At 48.5% G+C, this 21,504-nt stretch overlaps 1 protein-coding gene across 11 annotated transcripts in view; it reads right to left on the reverse strand.

Moving 5' to 3' along the window:
- Positions 1 to 21,498, reverse strand: part of AMPD3 (adenosine monophosphate deaminase 3) — a 46,415-nt gene extending 24,917 nt beyond the window's left edge. For 2 of the 11 annotated variants that reach the window (XM_019656247.1, XM_019656237.1), the window contains exons 1-3: positions 16,124 to 16,636; positions 11,747 to 11,972; positions 1,104 to 1,305 (exon numbers count right to left, since the gene is read on the reverse strand). In XM_019656247.1, coding sequence (XP_019511792.1) covers positions 1,104 to 1,305; positions 11,747 to 11,972; positions 16,124 to 16,148 — 453 coding nt within the window. In that variant the 5' untranslated portion in view covers positions 16,149 to 16,636. The other 9 variants (XM_019656242.1, XM_019656243.1, XM_019656238.1 and 6 more) reach the window with 9 other exon arrangements.
- Positions 21,499 to 21,504: the final 6 nt, after the last annotated feature.

Consider the following 21,504-nt stretch of genomic DNA (forward strand, 5'->3'; position numbering starts at 1 on the left):
ATATTGTACAACCACACAGTGGAATACTAAGCATTTGTAAAAAGAAACAAGGAAATTCTTTATCTATTGATATGGCATTATCTTCAAGATAAAGTGAGAAAATGCTAGGTTCAGTAGCGTAATATGTATAGTAAACTACCATTTGTGAAAAAATAATTAAAATGTGTAGATAATTAATGTAGGTACATAGGCCATCTATGTGAAAACACACAAGAAACCCAAGTCAAGGGCTGCTAAGGAGGAGAACTGAGTGGCTAGGTCACTAATATAATTTTTGTACCTTTTAAATTTCATACCATATGCAGGATATTCTATTCTAAAAAAAAAAAATTAAGCTAGGGAAAAATTTGTAAGAGTAGTAAGCCGCATTGCTTTCTCAGCTATACTATATATTCTAAAGCTACAGTTAAAAAAAAGAAAGAAGAAGAGAATTATAAAGCCAACTGAGGCACAATAGATTGAGGGCCAGGGAGATAGGACCAAACTTAACCCTAGCACTACCTTAGTGATATTTCTTTTCACGAAGTAAACAATAAAATGCATCATCCAACCAGGTGAAATTAGCACATTTTCAGTGACTGAGTTAACTGACTTGGTATGGAAACCTGCTTGATCACTTTCTCATCAAGAACCTGTCTTCCTGATTGCAGGGAGAGCCTATCTTTAAGGATACTAAGCCTAAGCATGTGGGAAGGGCAGAATCAGCAAACCAGTCAACACCAGGACTTTGAATCCTTTCAACATTTGGGAACACTATAGGGCCCAAGCTGGCACCTTCCTCAGTGGGCTACGGGGACAGAGAACATATGGAACTGACAAGCCATGGCCATGGTATGCCAGCCCACAGCCCCAGGCCCTCCTCACAGAGATGGAGAACACCCAAGACACACCCATACCCCACAACCTCAACTAGGACCTTCCTCCTTTCCAGACTCCTGCACCTCCTGTCCACTGCCTCCCAGACACCCACAGACCAGGCCAGGCTTCAGGGCTGGGCATGACCCCCATGGCCCAAGAGGCCCCAGCCTCTGAATAAGGCACAAATAACCCTCACACGAACCCTGGGGGAGCCCACGGAGAGCGGGGCGTGGGAGACACCTTACCCCAGCACAGTAATCTCCACTGATGGTGACCCGCTGGAACTCGGGCATGGCATAGGGCGCTGGCGTGGGCTGGGAAGTGACTCCAGGGAGCACAGGGGCTGCGGGAGGCATGACCGGACTGGCTGGGGGACCCTTCCAATCTTGCTGTGTTGGCATTTGCAGAGACAAGGACTGGGACCGAATCATCTTGAAACTTTTCTTTCTAAAATCCAAGGACAAGGAAAAGGGGGAGACATCAGTAGCTAATTAGGGTGAGTGATAAGGAGTCCTGTTCTGCATGTGGCAGGAGCATTTTGCTCTGATTCATCACTGGTGCTGGCCCTACCATTCAGAAAATCTAATTACTTATGCCTTCCTCTTACACACGTCTCTTTGCATGAGATATGAAGCAGCCCTCCAGACACCCCTCCCTGAGGTCACTAAGAATGGCCATGGGCTGCTGTGCACTGCACTCAGAGCATTAGAGTAGGCAGTGTCTCAGGGGACAGAGGGCAGACCACCCTGCAGGGGTCTAATACCAAGGACAGGAAACATGAAGATCTTCAGATAACCCAAACTTTAAGTCCCAGCAAATGAAAGTCGCAGGAAGGACTATAAACAAGGTCACAGAGAGAAATTACACTGTATTTCACTGAGTTTGAAATTGCGGGCACTAGAGCCAGAAGACATCACGACGATGCACCAGTCCCACTTTCTTGCTTCATAAAGAAGGAGTCGAGGTCCCAGAGATGGGAAAGGCCTTACTCAAAGCCGCGAGGCAAGGTGGCAGCTTGCCCTCAGCCTCCTTCCTCCCTGGTACCTGCTCTAACCCGTCACCCCTGCGGCTCCTTCCTCAAGCCTAACCTGTGCCCTCCTGGCTGCTTCTGTGAGGCAGGTACAGATCTGTGTCTCTGTTATGGAAAAGGAATTAATCAGCACCAATTTCAGGTCTCTCTGGACCTGTCACCATGGCACCAAAAGACTTCACAAACTCTTAGAGAAGTGGGCACAAGATTGGTTGGTTTAAAATGCTACAAGCTCATGCTTACGTGCAATGCTGATTTGTGAATACTCACCATTTCATTAACTAAATAGTAACATTTCAAGTGATCACTTGATCCCCAAGTCCTAGGATCCCCAGGAAGGGAGTTAACAGCTGTGAGGTGAGGCCATCAGCACTCCTTTCTCCCATGTCTTCTGACTTCAATGGAACTTCGCCCCCTAGCACTGCCACCCCCTGGGGTCCAATGCCACCACAACCAGGGCCTAAGGCCACCAGCAAAGGACTCGGTGACCCACCAGAGTCCACGGGACCCCTCCTCTTCTCTAGGCACCAGTGACACCTGTAGGATGTGGAGAAATTGGTTAATCTCTAAAAGGACCTCATGGCTCACAGGGAGCTATCTTCCTCCTGGCTCTTGGCCAGGCCTCCTCAGACACACTGACAATTTTTCAGGAACCACAGTTCCTTCCTCTGTTTACACACCCACCACTTGCCACGGCTCTCTGGTCCTTCTCACTTCTTTGGGGACAAGGCTGTTTACTCCTGGAAAATACAGGTGGCCCCTTTCCAGGAGTCTGTTTTTGGCCCTGCATAACAGGTGCACTGGGTTGTTTGGGAAACAGCCTGAACACCAGGAGCCTCTGGCCCAGGCTTCCCCCAGCCTGCCATCCATTCATCACACAGAGCTGAGCCAAGGAAGGTGCCAACTCACACCAGTCCATCATCCCTCAGAGGCAGATTCGCCTTGAGCAATGAGGTTCTCACTTTGGCATCATTTGGACAGTCACACTTACAGAAGGGCCATTACTGCAGGCTCCCTCTCACATTCTGACAGGTTGCATCACGTCCCCATGAGACTCTGGCTTCTGTGTCACTCACATGCCTGCCAGGTCACTGTTTTTAATCTCTATGCCAACTTCCCACAGGCCTCAGCAAGTGTTGCCTGAGGGCTGGTCCTGCCAAGGAGAAGCAAGGTGACGTGTTAAGTGAACAACAGGTAAGAACGATAAAAAATTTAAAAAAGCCCCCCACGATCAGAAAGCTGGACGGCTGCCTAAGACTATATCCCACCAGGGTAGTCCTAGGAATGTCCATATTTTTCTGTCCCAGTGAGGAAGCCAGGATCCATCAACTAGTGCCCAAAGAATTCTCCGTCTTAAAGACATCCATCATGGCTCCAGCCCTGGTCTTCAGGTGAGCCCCAGATGTCACATGTGACCCTCCATGGGCTGGAGCTCAGGCTTCGCAGGCACAAGGTTTCACAGAAGGGCCAGCTCCTCCTCAGGGCCCACCCACCTTAGGCAAGGGCTTGGAATAACCAGAGCTAACCACTAAGTTTGTAGCTCAGAAAATTGGAAAAGGTAAATGGAGCCCAAGGATAGGGCCCTTTGTTTATTTTCTATTGCTGCATAACAAACTGCCACAGCCTGGTGGCTTCAAATACCCGTTTACAGGCTCACAGCTCTGTAGGTGAGAAATAGGAAGGCATGGCAGGGCTCTGTGCTCAGGGTATCAAAAGGCCAAAATCTAGATGTTGTCCACACTGAGCTGTTATCTGGAGACTCTGAGAGAGAATCCCCTCCCAAGTTCATTTAGCGTGTTGGCAGAATCCAGTTTCAGTGTCTGGCCATAGACTGGGGTCCCTGGTGCTTTGCTGGTTCCCAGGCAAGGGTCGCTCTCTGATTCTTGCATACAGGCCCCTCCATCTTCAAAGCCGGCATAGAGCATGGTGCTGGTTCTCCAAGTTTCTCTGACGTCCCTGTCTAAAGCCAGGCTAGCAAAGCTCCGTGCTCTAAGGCCTCCTGTGATTAGGTCAGGCCCAGCCAGTACCCTCCTTATCTTCAAGTCCACTGTGCCATATACCACAGCATAATCACAGGAGTGATGTCTCATCATATTCAAAAGGTCTGGAGATCAGGGAGAGACATCTCTGGGAGGGCATTTTAGAAACCCTGCCTACCATAGGCCCATATCTAGTGTCCATTCTGTACAACCGAGGTTCGGCCAACAAAGGTGAGAACAGCAGCTGTGTGTGCGTGTGTGTGTGTGTGTGTGTGTGTGTGTGTGTGTGTGTCCACTCACATGTCCTTCTTTCCCTCTCAGGGCTGTGTGGAAGCCCCACATGTGTCACAACAATAAAAAAAGTTACTTTAAGCTTTATTTGAATTATAGAACCATGGGGGCCTCTGGCTGTAAAGGACTTTACAGACTACACACTCCGACTCTCTCATAAGGCAGCTTTTTTTTTAATACCTCCAATAACAGAGAGCTCACTACATTTCTGATTAAGACATTAGCATTCAATCATTATTTCAAAAAAACATTTACCAAGCGCCTACTCTGTGCCAGGCCAACGCTAGGCACATAAACACAAGGTTAACAAAACGTGATCTGTTGCCACTGTTAGAAAGCACTTCCTTATGAGGGGCCGAGATCTGTCTGTCCACAGTCCCACCTGTTGTACCTCGTGCTAGCTCTTAGGACACCAGAGTAAGCCAGTCTGACACAGCTGGCACACACCCTCCCTCCCCTGCTCCCATATCCGCCTGGCAGAAACACACTCCTGCCAAAGAGCTGGCAGGGTGTGGGGTTGTGAGGACACCAGTTCCAGGACACGCCTGAGGGCCCAAAGGGCCAGAGAGCAGCTTCATCCTCCCTGAAATGGACGGTCCTCCTGGGCCCCAGGGAACTTCTTGCCTGACCAGGTTGTCAATGCAAGGAGATGAACAGCATCTCTCAGCACCTGTCTGGTGCCTCTACCCGCTCTATGGCCTTTGCTGTCTCCGCCATTCACTGTGTCCCCACCTTTACCCTGCCCCACTCCCCACCCCTCCTCAGCTCCTGGGAACCAGGTGCCCCAAAGCCTTTGATTATAATATTAGATTCATATGCTAAACCCAAGTTAAGAACCCAGCGCCCTCCTTGCTCTTCTAGAGAAGAGCCAGCATCTTCCCAGAGGCTTTCTGAAGCCCACTGCCCTGTGTAATCTGTCCAGAGGATTTCCAGGCAGGAAGGGGGCACTAAAGCAAACCTTTCCCCAAAGGCTCTCAACTGAGGCCACACATGGACTCCACTCCATTCAATAAACTACCATGAACCACGCCCTGGGGGTAACCAGGTAGATAAAATATAACCCTGACTCCAGGGGCTGACTGCTAATGGCACTGATGACTGGACAGCTCAACAGACTGTCTCACACAACGTGGTCAGTGTGATGAGACACCCTGGATATTCTGGGATCCCAGAGGAGACACCTAATCCAGATCGGGGATGGGATCAGGGGAGCAGTAGGGCCGGAGAAAGCTCCTTGCATCATTCCCAGAGGGAGAGAGGAACATTCCAGAAGGGGGAGGCTTCTCTGAACCCCTCCCCCACACACTGAGATCATTCCAGCAGCCCCTGCCCCTCCAGATGAGATACTTCATAGGCTTGAAGCAAGAGTCACAAACCAGCATGGGTTTTATTAACAATCTGAATCTGCAGGTCATTAGGTGGGGCCGGCATTCCCCAACTCCACAGGCTCATCTGCTCCTACTGCTTTCATTGTCACTGCACTGATTCACATGAACGTGAAGACCTCAGGTCTAAGGAGAGGTCCCAGCCTATCCGGAAAGGAGAAGGCAAAAACAGCTGACCATGCTGCATGCTGCACAATGGGCCTACAGGAGGGTAGGCCCAGGGCTTGGGGCCCCACAGAGAGCACTGTGGCCAGTGGCCAGTGGCCTGATCAAGTAGGTGTAGCTTTGATTTATGCACCTGAAGCCCATCAAGTGTAAAGACTCACAACTTCACCCCCTGTCTCTCCTTTCACTTCCCTCTGACAACCTGCCCTCACCTATGGCTGTCCTCCCCACTCTCCCTCCTGATCAAAGGTCGGTCTCTATTTGCCTGCCTCCTCCGGCTCTCACTTTCCCCAGTCCTTCCCAGCTGCCCCTCTACCCAGTAGATCCCAGAGGTCAACATGAAATACAATCTTTACCACCTTTTATTTATTTATTTATTTATTTTTAGCTGAGCCATCCTGCCACCTGTTGGCAGCTCAGCGGCAGCTCAGCTCAGGCCAGGAATCGAACCACTGTTGCTCAGAGCTCAAACTCTTGAGCGAGCTCTTAACCAACTGAGCCACTCGGCTGGCCCTTTACCACCTTTTAAATTAACTCTTAAACTTTGTATTTTTAACTTGGAAAGAAGATTGAGTTTCAAGTGAAGCTCCTTTGTCAATGGCCCTGAAGAAACAAGTTACTACCTCTGATTTCATAAAATGAAATGATGTCACAACACTTGAGCTGTGCTATGCTCAACAAGTAGCTAATATCTGTTTATCTACTCAATATGTTCTCAAGGAAGTAGCTGTTCTCGAGAGCCACGTTTTTCAGATAAAGTCTGTCTCCTTTCTACCCTAATTTTAAAAAAGACCAACTTTGGTGTGGCTTTTTAAAATGAAAATCATAATTCTTGTATCTTAATCAGAGCATGCTGAACATAACCTAGGTCCTCTCGGCAACTCAGAGTCGTCATTATATCATTCAGTCACCATCTTAGGGGTGTTTTTCCCTGAGACTGCTGTGCTTTGAATTCTTCATCTGCTCTCCATAATCATTCTGCTTTCTCCCTCACTGTTGACTGTCAAATAATAATAACAAAAAACAGAAACGTCAAAGATGTTTCTAGCATTGTGCTAATACTCGTGCATATTAGCTCATTTAATTTTCATAAGATAGGTCCTTTTATGCAGATCAGGAAACAGGCTCCTGCAGTTAGGAGCCATGCCAGAGGCCACTCCATAATAAGAGTTGGGGCTGTCATTTGAACCCAGTGATCTGGCTCCAAAGCCTGGACTCATCATCACCACACATCATTTCTGTGACTTTGCCTCCTCTAGAAGGCCCTCTCCCCACTTCTAATTTGCTTCCTTAAATCTGTCACAGGATAAGAAACAAGATAACCAGGCTTATCAGAACTTTGTATAAAGTAAGAATAAATAGGAGATGGGATGGGAGTATTGGGGGGATGACAGCTAAAAGGTATGGGGTTTCTTTGGAGGATGATAAAAATGTCCTGAAGTTGATCATGGTGATGGTTGTACAACTCTGCATATATAATAAAACCATTGAATTGTACACTTTAAATGTGTGGATTATATGGTATTATATTATAGCTCAATAAAATTGTTTAAAAAGAAAAAAGAAATAGAAGAGGCAGGGGAGCACTAATGTACATTGTAATTGTTCAGAAATTTTTCATGTGGTTGTCAATGTTGGCTGAGTTCCAACTATGTACTTTTGTAGCGCAGGTAATATGGTGAGATTCAAGGTGAATAAAAGAGAGCTTCTGGATACCACCAGCCTTTCCCTAACTTCTTGTCTTTACCTCCTGACTTTGATTCCATAGATAGTCTATCCCTCCCTCTCACCTTGAGCCACCCCTGTTCCCAGTAAGAGACCTGGACAATGTCATCTTCCTAAGGCAGGGCCCTGTAGCAAGCTGTCCCTGCTGACCTGCTATTTGGGGCCTAGTCTGCAAAATGAGTGATTCTCTGATCAGCCTGGAGCACTGCCTCCATGGACTAGCCCCCAAACCTGGAAGGGTGATGTCTGGGCCCAGCTCAGCTCTTACAGCTACTGGAATCCTACACAACAAGCCGCCATGTTTTAGGTGCTCATCTTGCTTAGTCACAGACCAAGTTCTTTTTTTTTTGTAAGAAGCTGTTTTATTTCCCGGCTGTAGTTTGTGCTTTTACAGTAGACTTAGAATTGTCTTTCTTTCTTAAAAAATAAATAAATAAATAAATAAATAAATAAATAAATAAATAAATAAGAGAGAAAAAGGAAATGGTGTAAAGAAAAACCTTCTCCAAGCATCAGGAGTATTCAGGCTTGTCAGAGGAAGGGCTTTTTCCAAACTGGAAGCCCCATCTCATGTCACAGTTTGAAACACAAATCCATAGACTCTGCATATCTGGAGACCTGCTGCTGGCTCCAGGCCTGTGGGCTCCTTGCAGAAAGGCTCCATATCATGACATTCATATTTCAGAATGTCAGGGAGGAGCCAGAGATAAAGAGAAAGCTGGAGAGGGTTCCTCCATTAAGCTGTCCATATCTGAATATTTGCATAACGGTGCCACTACTGAGCAGTGAAGCTAAAGATAAAATTGGGGGTGCATAGCCCCAGAGGACACTGGGACATCTGACAGGTAATCCAGGGACCAGACTGTCCTCTGGCAGAAAAGAAGCCTATAGGCAGCGGGGAGTTTCACCCCACTGCCCTCCATTTCATTCAGAAGTTGACAATTATATATCCTGGGGAGCAGCACCCAATGCCGTGCAAATGATGAAACCAAAAGAGATGAAATCAAAGACCCCACCCCTGACTGACGATGGGATAGCCTCATGGTCAAAGTGTAGGGTTCTAGATTCAAAAAACATGGGTTTTAGTCCCTGCTCTGTCACTTACTCACTACGTGCCCTTGTGAAAGTTAATTTAACTTCTCTGAGCTGTAGTTTCCTAATCTACAAAATAGAGATCATAAGAATACATACCCACTTGATAAGCTTGAGGTGGGGACTAAAGAATGAAAGCAAACTGCACAGCCCAGCCCACAGTAAACAGCAGCAGTTCCTGCAGCCCATCTCCACAGCAGGAAGGTGGATGTTAGCATTTACATGGGGCTGAGACCCAGGCATTGTCCTAAGGCTTTTATATATGTTCATTTTCTCATTCCTCACAACACCCATGAAAGTAGCTACTATTAAGACAGGTTAGTTAGTATAACATCAGGCAGTCAGGAATTCCCTGGTACTCTGAGCAAAGATAAAAAAAACTAGCCATTCCTTACACTAGCCATTCCTTTCAAAATTATAAGATAACTCCCTCATACTGGAGCAGAGACATCAGTCATGCCCCAGAGCAACAAAGCCATTTTGAAGGACATTATGAAAGGCCTCCGCAAGGCTGAGCAACAGAACAAATCTGATAAACACCTTAATGAGAGGCACTAACATTCCAGCTTTCCCCCTCCCAGGCAGAAAAAAAGTATAAAACTCAAGCCTTTTACCCTAGCTGGTGGGCATCCCAGTTCCAGGTACCCCTCCCACTCGGGAGCTGTAACCTTTCTCTTGCTTTAATAAAACTATCATCCACTGCAAACTTTATATCTCTGTTCCGTGTCTCCATTCTTCAGCTTCATGAGACTACGACCCCGGCACAAGAAATATCCTACATCACTATTATCATCCCCCACTGTATAGATGAGGAAGAAACCAGGGCACAGAGAGATTTCCGAATTTGCCTAAAGTCACAGAGCGCATGAGGGAGTGGCAGAACACAATGGTCCAATACTACCCTGACTTAGTATTTGTGGTAGGAGTGGAGAAACAGGGTGTCTTTCCTTGGCCACGCATCCCCCACTAAGTCCTGGGCTGGATCCTGGGGGTACAAGTGGGAGCCTGATACAGTGAGTGCCTCAAGGAGCTTCCAGTCAAAAGGGGTGGATGGAGGCAAACCAAGACCACCACAACCTACTAAGTAAGGACAGAACAAAATCTCTGCAGAGGAATTTGCAGAGGAATTTCTGGAAGCAATGGAGCACCGTTTGAACTTAAAAAAAGAAGGCTTCGATTTAGCCATTAGCCTGGGCACTGATAAGAAAAGAACAATGTCTTTTTGCAGATGTCAGGCCCAGTGTCGCTTTGTCATGGAAACTGGGCTCAGGAACCTCTTATTCTTGGTAATAAAAAAATGCCAGGACTCCGTCTCTTCTGATTATTAAGGCTCTCAAATGCTCACTTCATAAGACACAGAAGGTCCTGCAAATCAGTCAGTTCACAAAGTCGCCCTCTGTTAAGCCAGTGCGGTGTGGACAAAGGGCTCTACACTCATGCTCTTTACCCACCAGGAATGACCATGCCACTGGGCCTGGTGCCACACCACCTCACCCAACACAAGGCTGGCACTCAGAGTTGGCTGATGGCACCAACGGCCCCTTCACTTCACGGCCCCTTCACTCACTTCACAGTGAGCCCCTCAGAGAAAGGAAAGCGCTTCTTTTATGAATGGATAAAGCTCTGTTCTTGCCTTTATACCAGTAATCAACTTTTTACTTTTTTCAAAAAAAAAAAAAAAGCTAAGGAAAGACTGAACTTCTATACAACCAAGAAAGGAAAGGACTTGCCTTTAAAAATAAGGAGGTACCTTAGGAAGAGCCTGATCACTGACGAGGTCACAAAGAAGGCTCCAGGTCCACTACATTAGCTACTGAGGTCTGCATTGTGCTGGCCAGGTAGAACCCCACTAGACACTTCCTCAAAGCTCCTTTACTCTTTAATTCTGCTCTCCCAGGTGAGATAAACTAGGAAAGGGTGAGGGCTTCCCATTGCACTTGGACTCAGATCCAAACTTCTCATCAGGGAGCACGAGGCCAGTGAGATCTGATGCCTGAAGTCATGGCACTTACCGTTTTAACCACATCTCCACCCCACATGAGCCTCCTTGAATATACAGAGGGCCTTTTTCCTGGCTCCTCTCCCTGTAAGGCTCTCACCCAGCTCTACACATGGCTAGCTCCTTTACACCCTTTAAGTATCTATTACAATATCACCTCCTCCAAGAGACCTTCCCTAACCACCCAATCTGAAAAAGGACTATCCATGCCCCCTTCCTTTCTCTCTCCCTCGCAATTCCTTATTCATCTCCTTCATAGCTCCTGTGCTAGGCCTGGGCCTGTTTGTCCTCAGATCTACTCCCCACCCCCTCCCGTGTTTCCAGCTACGTGTCAGTTGGCTTCTGGCTAGGTTTGGCCAGTGGAAACCACTGGGGGAAACTGGAAGGTACCAGAAGGATTAAAGGCAGGCATCTCCTGCCTCTGTCTCTGCCTTGGGAGGTGTCTCTGTAGCTGTTGCTTTACCTCCTTGGCTCCAGTGTCCATTGGAAAGGCCACCACAGTTCCAACTTCTCCACCCTGGGCTCCATCCAGCAACACCACCTCTTTCCGTTGTCTCTCCAGCTCAGGGTGGTAGCTCCTTCCTACTGTGTCTAATCGCTGGGCTGCCTCTCTCTCCCCTGCATGTCTTCTCAGTGCTCTACCACCTTTGCAACCAATGCCCTGCATTAAAATCCTATTTCCAATACTCCAGTGGTTTGCTTTTCTGACTGATATAGCACGTATCATAACTTGTCATTTTAAAATTAAGTTGTCCAGTTACTTAATTACTGTCTAGACCGGCTATAAGCTCTACAGGGCAGGGACTGCATCTATCTTGTTCATGATTGCATCCCCGGTGCCCTGAACAGCATCTTGTAAATAGTGAGCTGAGCTCATTAATAATACAAATTACTTGTCAAATGATGAAAACAAGGAAAATTGATGTTTTCCGCAAATCCTCAAATTTCCAAAAAGAAAATGGAAATTTTATTTGGAAATGGTGTGTATTTATGCACATAAATTGTTATTAACACAGGAACAGAGAGAAAGTGGGTTTTTGATCATTTCAACCAAACAGAGGCACCAAAACATCCTTCAATAAGTAAGTGGTAAATGAAGTGGTCTTGGTTAAGAAATAAACCCAGCCCCCAGGGATAAGCCAGTTCCTCTGAGGCGCCTCATCTCAGGACTCATGCCCACAGTCCACCTGGGTCACATGACAGCTGAGCCGTGGGGACAAACCTTTTTGCGGTCTCCACAGACTTCTGCTCCGCCAGCTCCTTCTGCAGCTCCCTCTCCTTGGCCTCCTTCTGCTCGATGGGGCAGTCCTCGGGGACAGTGAAGAGGGATAAGCCATCTTTGCTGTCCTCTTCTCGGAGCACTTTAGCAAACACTTTCTCAGCCAGAAGCCGGACTTGCTCATCCACCTCAGAGATGTTCAGCTTGGGGAATTGTCGTGGCATCTCGGCTGGCAGAAAAAGAACGAGCATTAATCTTCATGAATCACTGGATGACCTGACTCACCCTGTGGGAGAGGGGAAGGTACTGAAATAAAGGCCAGGCACCCCTGGTCCTTGAGGGTCAGCTGTCTGCTTAGGACCTCCCCAGACCAAACCCAGCATGCCAATTTTAAAATTAGCTCAACAAGTAATTGGATGTGAAGAGTGTAGAGCCACTTATATTTCACGAGAAAGCAAGTGTCCGAAATCAAAGAATGAACTGTCCAACTAAGGGTGCTTCCATTTGCCTGAACTCAGGAAACCTGCAGCACACTGGCAGCCCTGCCTTTCCCGACTTTGTTTCCATGAAGAAGGGAGAGTTCAGACTCCTCCCTCTGCAGACTACCAGGAAGCCATTCCAGGTGCAACAATAGCCAAACCTCACTCCCAACGCACACAGGGGAAGACCAAAGCCCAAAGGGTTTAATGATTAGCTTAAGGTCCCATGAGATGACAGCAGAGCCCTGGTGAATCCCAGGTTGCATCCTTCATCACACAAAACAAGGCTTTTTGCTGAAAAGAAAGAATCTGCGATTCTGGTTCCACCGTCTCCCAAACCCTCCGGAACTTCTAACAAGACACGGCAAATAAAATACAGTAGTCCCCCCTTTTCCCACAGAGGACATGTTTCAAGACCCCCAGTACAAGAAACCCCAGATAGTACTGAACTATTTTTCCTATACATACATATATATGATAAAGTTTAATTTATAAATTAGGCACAGTAAGAGATTAGCAACTATAACTAATAATAAAATAGAGTAATCATGATGAGCTACTGTATTCAAGTTATGTGAATGGCTTTGGGGCCATTATGAAGTCACATAAGGTTTACCTGTACACAAGCACTGGAAGTAGATCTGATAATGGAGACAGCTAAGTGACTAACAGGTAGGCGGGTGGTGTACACAGAATGGATACGCAGGACAAAGGAATGACTCATGTCCTGAGTGGGGCTGAGCAAACCGGTACACGCTTTCATCACATGACTCAGAACAGTGGGCAATTTAAAACTTATGAGTTGTTCATTTCTGGAATTCTCTATTTAATATTTTTATACTGCAGTCATCCACGGCTAACTGAAACCACAGAAAGTGAAGCCGCAGATAAGGGGGGACTACTATAAAGGGTTGGGGACAAGGATACTCTTTACCTTCCATAGCCCAGCTGAAAACTCACTTCCTCAAAGAAGCTTGCCTTATCTACCTGTCTGTACCTAGTTCCTTAGTATCAGTAGCTGCCCTAAATCACCTGGTTGATTCCTATGTTTTCTGTTTTTCTTTCCTTTGATGCTTATATTGTGCTTACTAAGTATACTCTGCCACGCCCTTTATACTTATTAACGCAGTTAATCCTGTTATTCCCATTTTGCAAATGACAAAATGAAGTCACAGAGAGCTAGCTCCCTTCCCAGAGTCACACATTTAGTAAGTGGGCAGAGATTTGTGCTGTTCTCAGCCTTGGCTCCCTTATCCTGTTCCTCTCTGAGCTTCTGCTCAAGGATTTGAACCCAGCACCTGGTTCCAGTGTCTGCACTCTTAACTGCTATGCTTCTCTTTGTCCATCCGGGTGTCAGGGCAGGTCTCCCCACAGTCCCTAGCATCACACTTATGGAACCGGTGAATAGTGCATCCTTTCAACAGCCACCCCAAGAGTAGCTCTGGAAGAAGAGTTTCCTGTCCATCTGTTACCATGGTTTCTTTCAGGAAGGCTTAAAGAGAGAAGTGGTTTTGTCAGACCAACAGATGATGATGAAGGTGAGACAGTGCCCAGAGGCTGTCTGGCAGGGAGAGGAAGCAACTAAAGGGGAGGAGGGACTCAGTGATCAACCTTGGGACAATCATTCTCTGCACCTCACCATTTTCTCTGCTGTGAGATAAAGGCACTGGATGGACTAAGTGGTCCCCGAGGCCATCTCAGTTCTAAGTGCCATAATTCTAGATACCAGAGAGGTTTCCTGTGCTCAGAAAGCTTACTGCTCCATCTTCTCTGCGGCATGTGGGTCTAATTCAGGACACAAACAGGAGGGAGGAAAGCAAGCTAGTAACGGACAGTCAGAGAACATCTGTGGGCCCCTTGACTATGAAAACAATTTCCTCCTTTTCTCCACACCCAGTACCCTGCCTTTCCTGGGCCTCTCTGACCTTCAGGGGGGTTGAGTGGGAGGGAGCTGGTTCGGACAGAGGCACTTTAACACGCAACTGTGCTAGTCTGTTGCCGCAGAGACCAAGATGACAGCAAAGGCCTATCCTATAAAGAGGAAGAGGAACAGAGCTGACTGGAAATTGCCACGTCCTGATAGCAGAGAGAAGAAGAAGCTGGAAACCATCAGAGCAGAGGCTGAGAGAAGGTGACAGGGAAGAGAAATGAAGAGCAAGACAAAGAACTAGACCCAAGAGGAGTGGTTAGGTCAGAACAAAACTGGAGCTCCACCCCCCAACTCTAAGGTCTTGGATCTAGGGTCACATTCCAAAACCTCACAGGCATCTCAGAAGTAGACACCCAATAGGCCGCAGGCAAGGGGCAGCAAATGCCATGAAGTATCCATACCATTTGACAGAGTAAACCCACTTCTAGAAATTGCTTCTAAGGCAAGAAGCTGAAAGAAGGAAAAGACACAATGATGTTTACATGCACTCTTTATATAAATAGCTTTAGAATGTCCAAATTAGAGCATATTCACTGGAAAAAAATTCTTAAGCAACCCAAATTAGGAGGACAGGGCAATTACACAAAAACTATCTAGCGAAATAACAGTAAATGAAAAAATTAATACATAAAACTGTACCCATGCCATGATGATGATGACAGAAAATGGTTCCCCTTATGGACAAGGGCTGTAAGAGAGACACACACTGAAATGACCAGGTGGGAGGCAATATCTGATTCTTGTCATTAATGCTGTTGTCATGTCATTTTAACAAACACACAGGAGATAGAAAGAAAATGGAGAGACGGAAGAGTTTATAAAAAGAGAGAAAAACAGGAAAACAAATCAAACTTGTACACCCCAGGTTTTGGCAGTTAGGGTACTCACCCACCTAACCCACACCAGAGAGAGGCCAGCCCAAAGGGAATTACGCCATTGAGACCCATCTCTGCAGTAGCTCTTGCCCTGGGTGAAAGTTGCCCACCACCATCTTCCTACCCCCTACGCCTTATCCCCAAAACACACACAGGCCTGACCCAGCTACACCCCACCAGTCCCCATCAGAAATGGGAATTTGGAGGCATTCTTTGTTTCTGAGGGTCCTTATGTCAGATCCTGCCATGCTTTTCCATGAAACATTTTTAGTTTGCTCAAGTCAACGAAGCATACTTTTTAGGATGCACCTTTCAACAAAAGATCTTCCTTTTTCTTTAACTTAAATAGCTTAAATTAGCCTTTTTCAAACTGGGTCCCATGAGAAGTCGATGCCTGTTGCTGATAAAAACAGGTCCTGTGGTTAGTGAGGAGGGAGGTGCTGCATTTCATTCCATCGCCCCTCACCCAGCTTCACAAGGCACATCAAAGACTTGAAGGTCGTAGAGCAGCATTGTCCCAAAGCCCCATGTTTTTATACAGAACCCATATGGATCTCCTGCAGAACTACTACCAATGTCTTAAATAATTGGTAAGAACTTCACTCCATGCCTTAGTGTGGACCCAGTAACTCAGCTGGGCCTAAGGAGCCTCCCGTACACTTGCTGGGCATCCTTGGCAGACAGCTCCCACCTGCCAACCACTCCCTCCATTGCTTGTCTCTCTTCTCAGACCTACAGACACCGGCCAAGCATGCCGAGGAAGCAGAGCTTCAGCTCCAGCTGCTTGCTCAAGCCTGGCTTTCAACTGTTTGTCAGCTGGAGCAAGCAAGCTTGGGAGGCTCAACTGTGAATTCACCAGCATCAGCTAATGATACAGCTCATCTCGTCATTACATACAACATCCTCCAATGAGCTTGTGGAAGTGTTCCCAAGTTAGAAAGCTATAAAATGCCACCAATTTCAATGAACTGTGACTGTTCCCAGCACCACAGTCCCTCTAGAAAAGAAGCATGGGGACGCTTCAATCCCCTGCTTATACAAATGAAGCTTTTCCTGCTCTTGCCAGACTCCCATTGTCAGAAACCGCAACACAGACCTGACCCTGGTGCTGGCGTTTCCATGGCTGCTCCTCAGGATGCCACACAGGCAACGCACGCGGGCCAGGGGGTGCCGTGCTGCCCAGGAGACTGAGCTGAGTCAGTGTAAGTGCAGCTAGCTGGCTCCTGTCGTCGCCGCTGGGGTGGGAGGTCTCTGCTTTGCATATCTGTGAGCAGTCTTGAGCAAAAGCAGGAAAAGCCTGGGCTGGAAATTCTCCCGTGAATATGAAAGGAAGTGGAAAATTTCCAAGAGTCCTAAAGGGCCCAGGTCATGCCCGTTAGCCACCGCTGCTACATCCTGAATGCAGAGCGTCCTGGCCCTGCTCACAGTCCTCTCCGGAGCAAGAAGCTAAAAACGCTGCTGCCCCAACGCAACTGTACATTCAGCCTTCCTGACCAACCACAGAAGCATAGCCTCCCTCTAATGTCCGGACCCCTCCTGAAAGCTGAGCCATAACGTGCGATAACATCACCTTTGCTGCTTCCGTTTTGAACCCCACTTCAGGCTTGATGTGGTGACAGAGCTCGTCTTACCAAAGGTATTTGTCTCCGGCACAGCCTGTCCTGCCTCTCCTCACAAGGCCTCCCACCCCCAAGCAACCCTCCTGAGGGCACCCCATGACTGGCAGGCGGAGCTCTGAGCCAAGTTGCCAGCATGAGCTCCCCCTCCCCTCCTCCTCTAAAAGAGTGACGGCCGATGAACTGCTCCCTCCTTTCCCAGGAAAAGACAGTAACTCAGAGGGAGGGGGAACTGAGGCAAAAGCAGGCTAGAGTGAAAAGCTGGCATGCCTTGTTCCACCCCGTCTTGTCTTGCCCCAAAGAAGCTGCACATCACAGGTGACTGGGCAGCCTGACAAGCTCTACCAGAGCATGACTGTGTGCAAGTACACACGCGCGCACACGTACACACACAAAGTATATCATGCCTGACACATCTGAGCCCATTGCCCCACCCTCTCCTTACTGCTGCTCACGGCTCCCACGTGGGCCTCCAGCTCTGAGAAAATTCCTGAGCCCTGGTTGGACTCAGTCACACTGCCGCCAGCAGCTGCTGTTCCCACTGGGGAAGGTAAAGCTGCCTCCAGTGACCCACAGAAGCAGTCCTCTAAGAGCAAGCAGGGTAGAAGACTCAGTCAGACGCACAGCCTCCCAGTGACTTAGACAAGTGGTGTGGGTCTGGGAAATAACCGTGAGCAAAATGGCTATTTCTGTGGTGCTGTTGAAATCCTGGGGAGAAGAGCCCAGAAAGGATGGGTCAGTTGTTTACCGGGAAGCTGACTCTAGCCCTGATTTGGACCTGAGTCACCTCATCATATCCAATCGTGAGGTTGTGCCTTCCTAAGCCCACATAATAATTCCTGTGTGTACAGAGCAGGATTACAGGGTTGACACAAGATCCTTGGGCCACTGCTGGGCTTTAGCTACCCAGAGATTATGACCCACCTGTCCACACAGCTGTTTCATAAACAGTGCAACCAGCAGGCTACAAGCAACTCGGGGCGGGAGCGGGGGAGGGTAATATTTATTCATTAAATAATTAAAAAGACTTAAAGCGTCCAGAGAAAAAAATCCCAAGGCCTTAGTACTATTCTGCCAGAAGCGAGAATGTATGATTCCTCCCGCTGGTATGTTTGGGGAGGGGGTGTATGAAGGAGCTGCAATGGGAACATCCTAGCCCATGCATCTGAGAGCCTACCTGGAACCAACACATTCAGGGAATTTCATTCTGCACCTTGAACCAGATTGAGGATAGCTCTAATCTAAACATGTATTTTCCAAAATGTAGTCTGTAGAACGTCAAAGGAAAATAGTGCATACCATAGCACCTTATGGGGATTCATGTGCAATTCCTACTAGCAGATTCTAAACACCCGAGATGTCCTTCAGTAAAGAAAGCTGCTTAACTTTGTTTAACCCAACACATTTACTTGACCCCCCTACCCCACCACTATCACCAGAGAAAAACACACCTATTAATATCCCATGTCATGTGTTTTGGAAAATGCCTTCCACTGTGAGCCTTCATTTTCCAACATAGAGAAAGCTGCCCTCCTGGGGCCCAGCAAGGGAGTGAGACCCACTCCATCAGGTCTAGACAGAGATGGGCAGCAGCTCCACTAACACGGCACAGGTTGGGACAATGGCCAAGGGTTCTGTTAGACTAGAGCCAAACAGATACAAGACCCACCAGAACAGTGACAGTTTAAAAGGAAACTATGGCTCTGTCTCAAGAGGGCAAGCTTCTCTCAGAACCTCACAATCTCACCATGAGCCTGACATGTCACTGCTCCTTATGGCCTAGAAGTCTCCTTGGACTGAAAAGAACTGGTCCCAAGCTCAAAGCCCTATTTCCCTTCTGAAGGAACATTAAGACAATCTATGATAACCAGACCCAGGGCCTGCTTCTCCTACCCAGGAGACCAGACTGCACTCACTTTGATCAATTAAGTGCCCCTTACAAATCCCCAAAAACAAGAAAGGCTATAATCAAACTATGTTTCATCAAGAAAGATACTACTGTCCCCTTCCCAAAAGGATGCTGTGGCCTTGCCTGCATGGGTTCATTTTCCTTCTCATTTCTGGGATGTGTATAACTCACACAGGAGATGGGCAAAGGGGCTTCACCTGCTAAATATCAGCTCCATGACAGACCTTGTCCACCCATTCACTACTGTGTCCCCATGACTGGAATACAGTAGGCATCAGTAAATATCTGTTGAATGAATGAAGGCGTAAAATAATGAACGAGGGAATGAGCTAATGATTAATCTACTTATAGCACGCTCAAGAATCAGTACAATGAATGGTTAAAAATATGAACTCAAGCCAGACTTACCTAGGTTTGAATCCTGTCCTACCACTTAGTTACATGATGTTGGGCAAGTTACTAAACTTCTCTGGCTCAGTTTTCTTCCCTATAAAATGGGGTTAATAACAGTACTGGCCTCATAACTTGCCATGACAATTAAATTAGTTAGCATATGTAATGTGCTTAGAATAGTACCTGGCACATAGTATGTGGTTTATAAGTATTATCTATCAACATCATTGCCATCATATCAGGTACGAGAGAGTCCAACTAGGAAAATGAACATGAAGTTTCATCTAGACACTGAATCCTTCCATTCAACAATATTTATGGAGCGCTATTGTGTGCCAGGCACTCTCTCAAGCTCCTACTTGGGTGCAAGGGGAAGGAAGCCATGTTGAAATGTGAAACCAGATGGGGAGAAACAGCCTTCTCTGTGAATGATACTTCCTGCTGACTTCACATGGCCAGAACTCCAGCCATGAGCCCATCCTGTTACGCCCTGTCCCCCTCATATAGCAAAGCCCAAAGCCTTGGTCTCCTACCCTGGATATGTAGCCAGCACATAAAAATTAAGAGACTACTACAGTTGGGGGCTGACCCAGGAAGGTCGACTAGTGAATTTAGGGAAGGAATGGTATCTCCTGCTTATCTCTAAGGCTAATTTTTATCTGCCCATATTTTCAAGATCTGGGATTGATTTTGAGGCATTTGAAGAGTGATTCACCTAGTGTAAGGACAAGAAAAATAGGCCTCATCTCTCACAATTTCTTGACCTAGCTGACAGCCACTCACCCCTTATCCAGGATCTTAAGACTGAGGTGGGGCTAAGGGTGGGGCTGAGAGGCCCAAGAGTTTCCCAGCAACCCACCCATGTAAGCCCCATGATTCTTAGACAGGGCAGCCTCCTACCATTATCTTCAGGGCAAGCCAGCCTCTCAGAGTTGCAGCCCAGCCAGGGTAACTACCCCCAACCTGCTATCATCACTCAGAGAGGTGGGAGCTGACAGGAGCTCTGTCTGCCTGGCTCCATAGTTTGACTGTCACTCGGCATTAATGCTTCACAGCCTGGGGAGGAATTTCTCCAATGAGCGTTCCAGCTGCAGTCAGCTTTTCCCTGAAGCACATCCAGGGGGATAGCCAACAAGAGCTCAGAACCATGCTAAAGTTCCTCCTAATGCTTCCAGCTTTCACTCAGCTCCTTTCCTAATTTGTCATCACCAAGCTTCCAGGCACATACAAGGACCTAACAGACTGGGGAAATGACACTCTAGTTAGCAAGCTTCTCCTACTCCAGGGCCTCTCAAAACACCCCAGAGCCCTCTGCCAGCCAAGCCAAGACAAGCCATTAGCAGCTTCCCTGGCAAAGCAGCTACCAGGAAGTTCAAGGGCAGAAAGCAGACTGCCAGAGCGCAGTACAGCGCCCTTGCCAGGAGAGAGCCAAAGAGGTAAGAATGAAGGCCTCAAACGACGCCATCACACTGTCATCTCGTCCACCTCCTGCCTCCAGGTGGAAGTCCACCTAAGCCGCAGGCATCCGGCCAGTCCTCAAGCACCTAGAAACTTGTCCCGGCGCTTAAGGGGCGGCAAGTCCCGGGTCCCTTAATTTCTCTAAACCTTGTGAATCCAATGTAGATCGCCAGAGAGCTGGGATGCCACTGAGATGCCGGCTCACCTGAGGCCTCTGGAGCCCACGCTACAGCAAGGACAGGGGCGGGAGCACAGGCAGTGGATGAGCCTGGGTGAGGCGGCGCCGCCTTGGTGAGCTGGGAAGCCCAAAGCCAGGGTTCCGACACCGGAGCGCTCCGTCTCCCGCCCTGGGCCGTGGGGTCCGCGGGGCGTGGACCCAAGGTCAGCAGCGCAGTATCGCGCGCACTCACCGGATTCAGGACACAGGGACATGCCTTGGGCCCGAAGCGGGCAACCAGCAGGGCTGGAGCGCAGGTGGCAGCGCTGGGCAGCGCGCACAGCAAGCGCCGAGGAGGGGGCTGCACCGCACTGCAGCCAGCAGGGGCCGGATCCGAGCTAGGCCGCGACCCCCTCCCGCGCTAGGCAGGAGCTCGCGCGGTGCAGCACGCGGCAGGGGCTGGAGGGTTTCCCAGCGCGCAGAGCTGCAGAGCTGCAGAGCTGCAGAGCTGCAGAGCTGCGGAGCCCCCGCCCCAGAGCCCCCGGGCCCGCCCAGCGGGAGAAGAGCCGCCTCCGCCGGGAAGATCCTGCGAGCCGCGTGCCTGCTCAGTCGGTGCCCTACCTGGGCAACGAGCCTAGGAGTGGCGAGGAATCCACAACAGAGGGGCGCGAGCCGGGGCGCCGCCGCCGCCGCCACGCAGGGTCAGCCTTACCCGCCTCCAGCCAACCAGGCCAGCCTGCCGCTACTTGAGCCCCCGGGCAGCACTGCCAACGGGAAACTTGAGACACCAGGGGAGCAGCGATCGCCCAGTCCCTCGGCCGGAAGCGCGCCTGCCTCAGCAGCGATCACACTCCACTCCAGCAGGCTCCCCGGACCTCGTCTCCACTGCCACCCGCGGGCTCCGCGGGCGCTTCCCACCGTCTTAGGACTTGTCCGAACCTCCT

Source organism: Hipposideros armiger, unplaced genomic scaffold, assembly GCF_001890085.2.
Source record: "Hipposideros armiger isolate ML-2016 unplaced genomic scaffold, ASM189008v1 scaffold_256, whole genome shotgun sequence".
Lineage (NCBI taxonomy): Eukaryota > Metazoa > Chordata > Mammalia > Chiroptera > Hipposideridae > Hipposideros > Hipposideros armiger.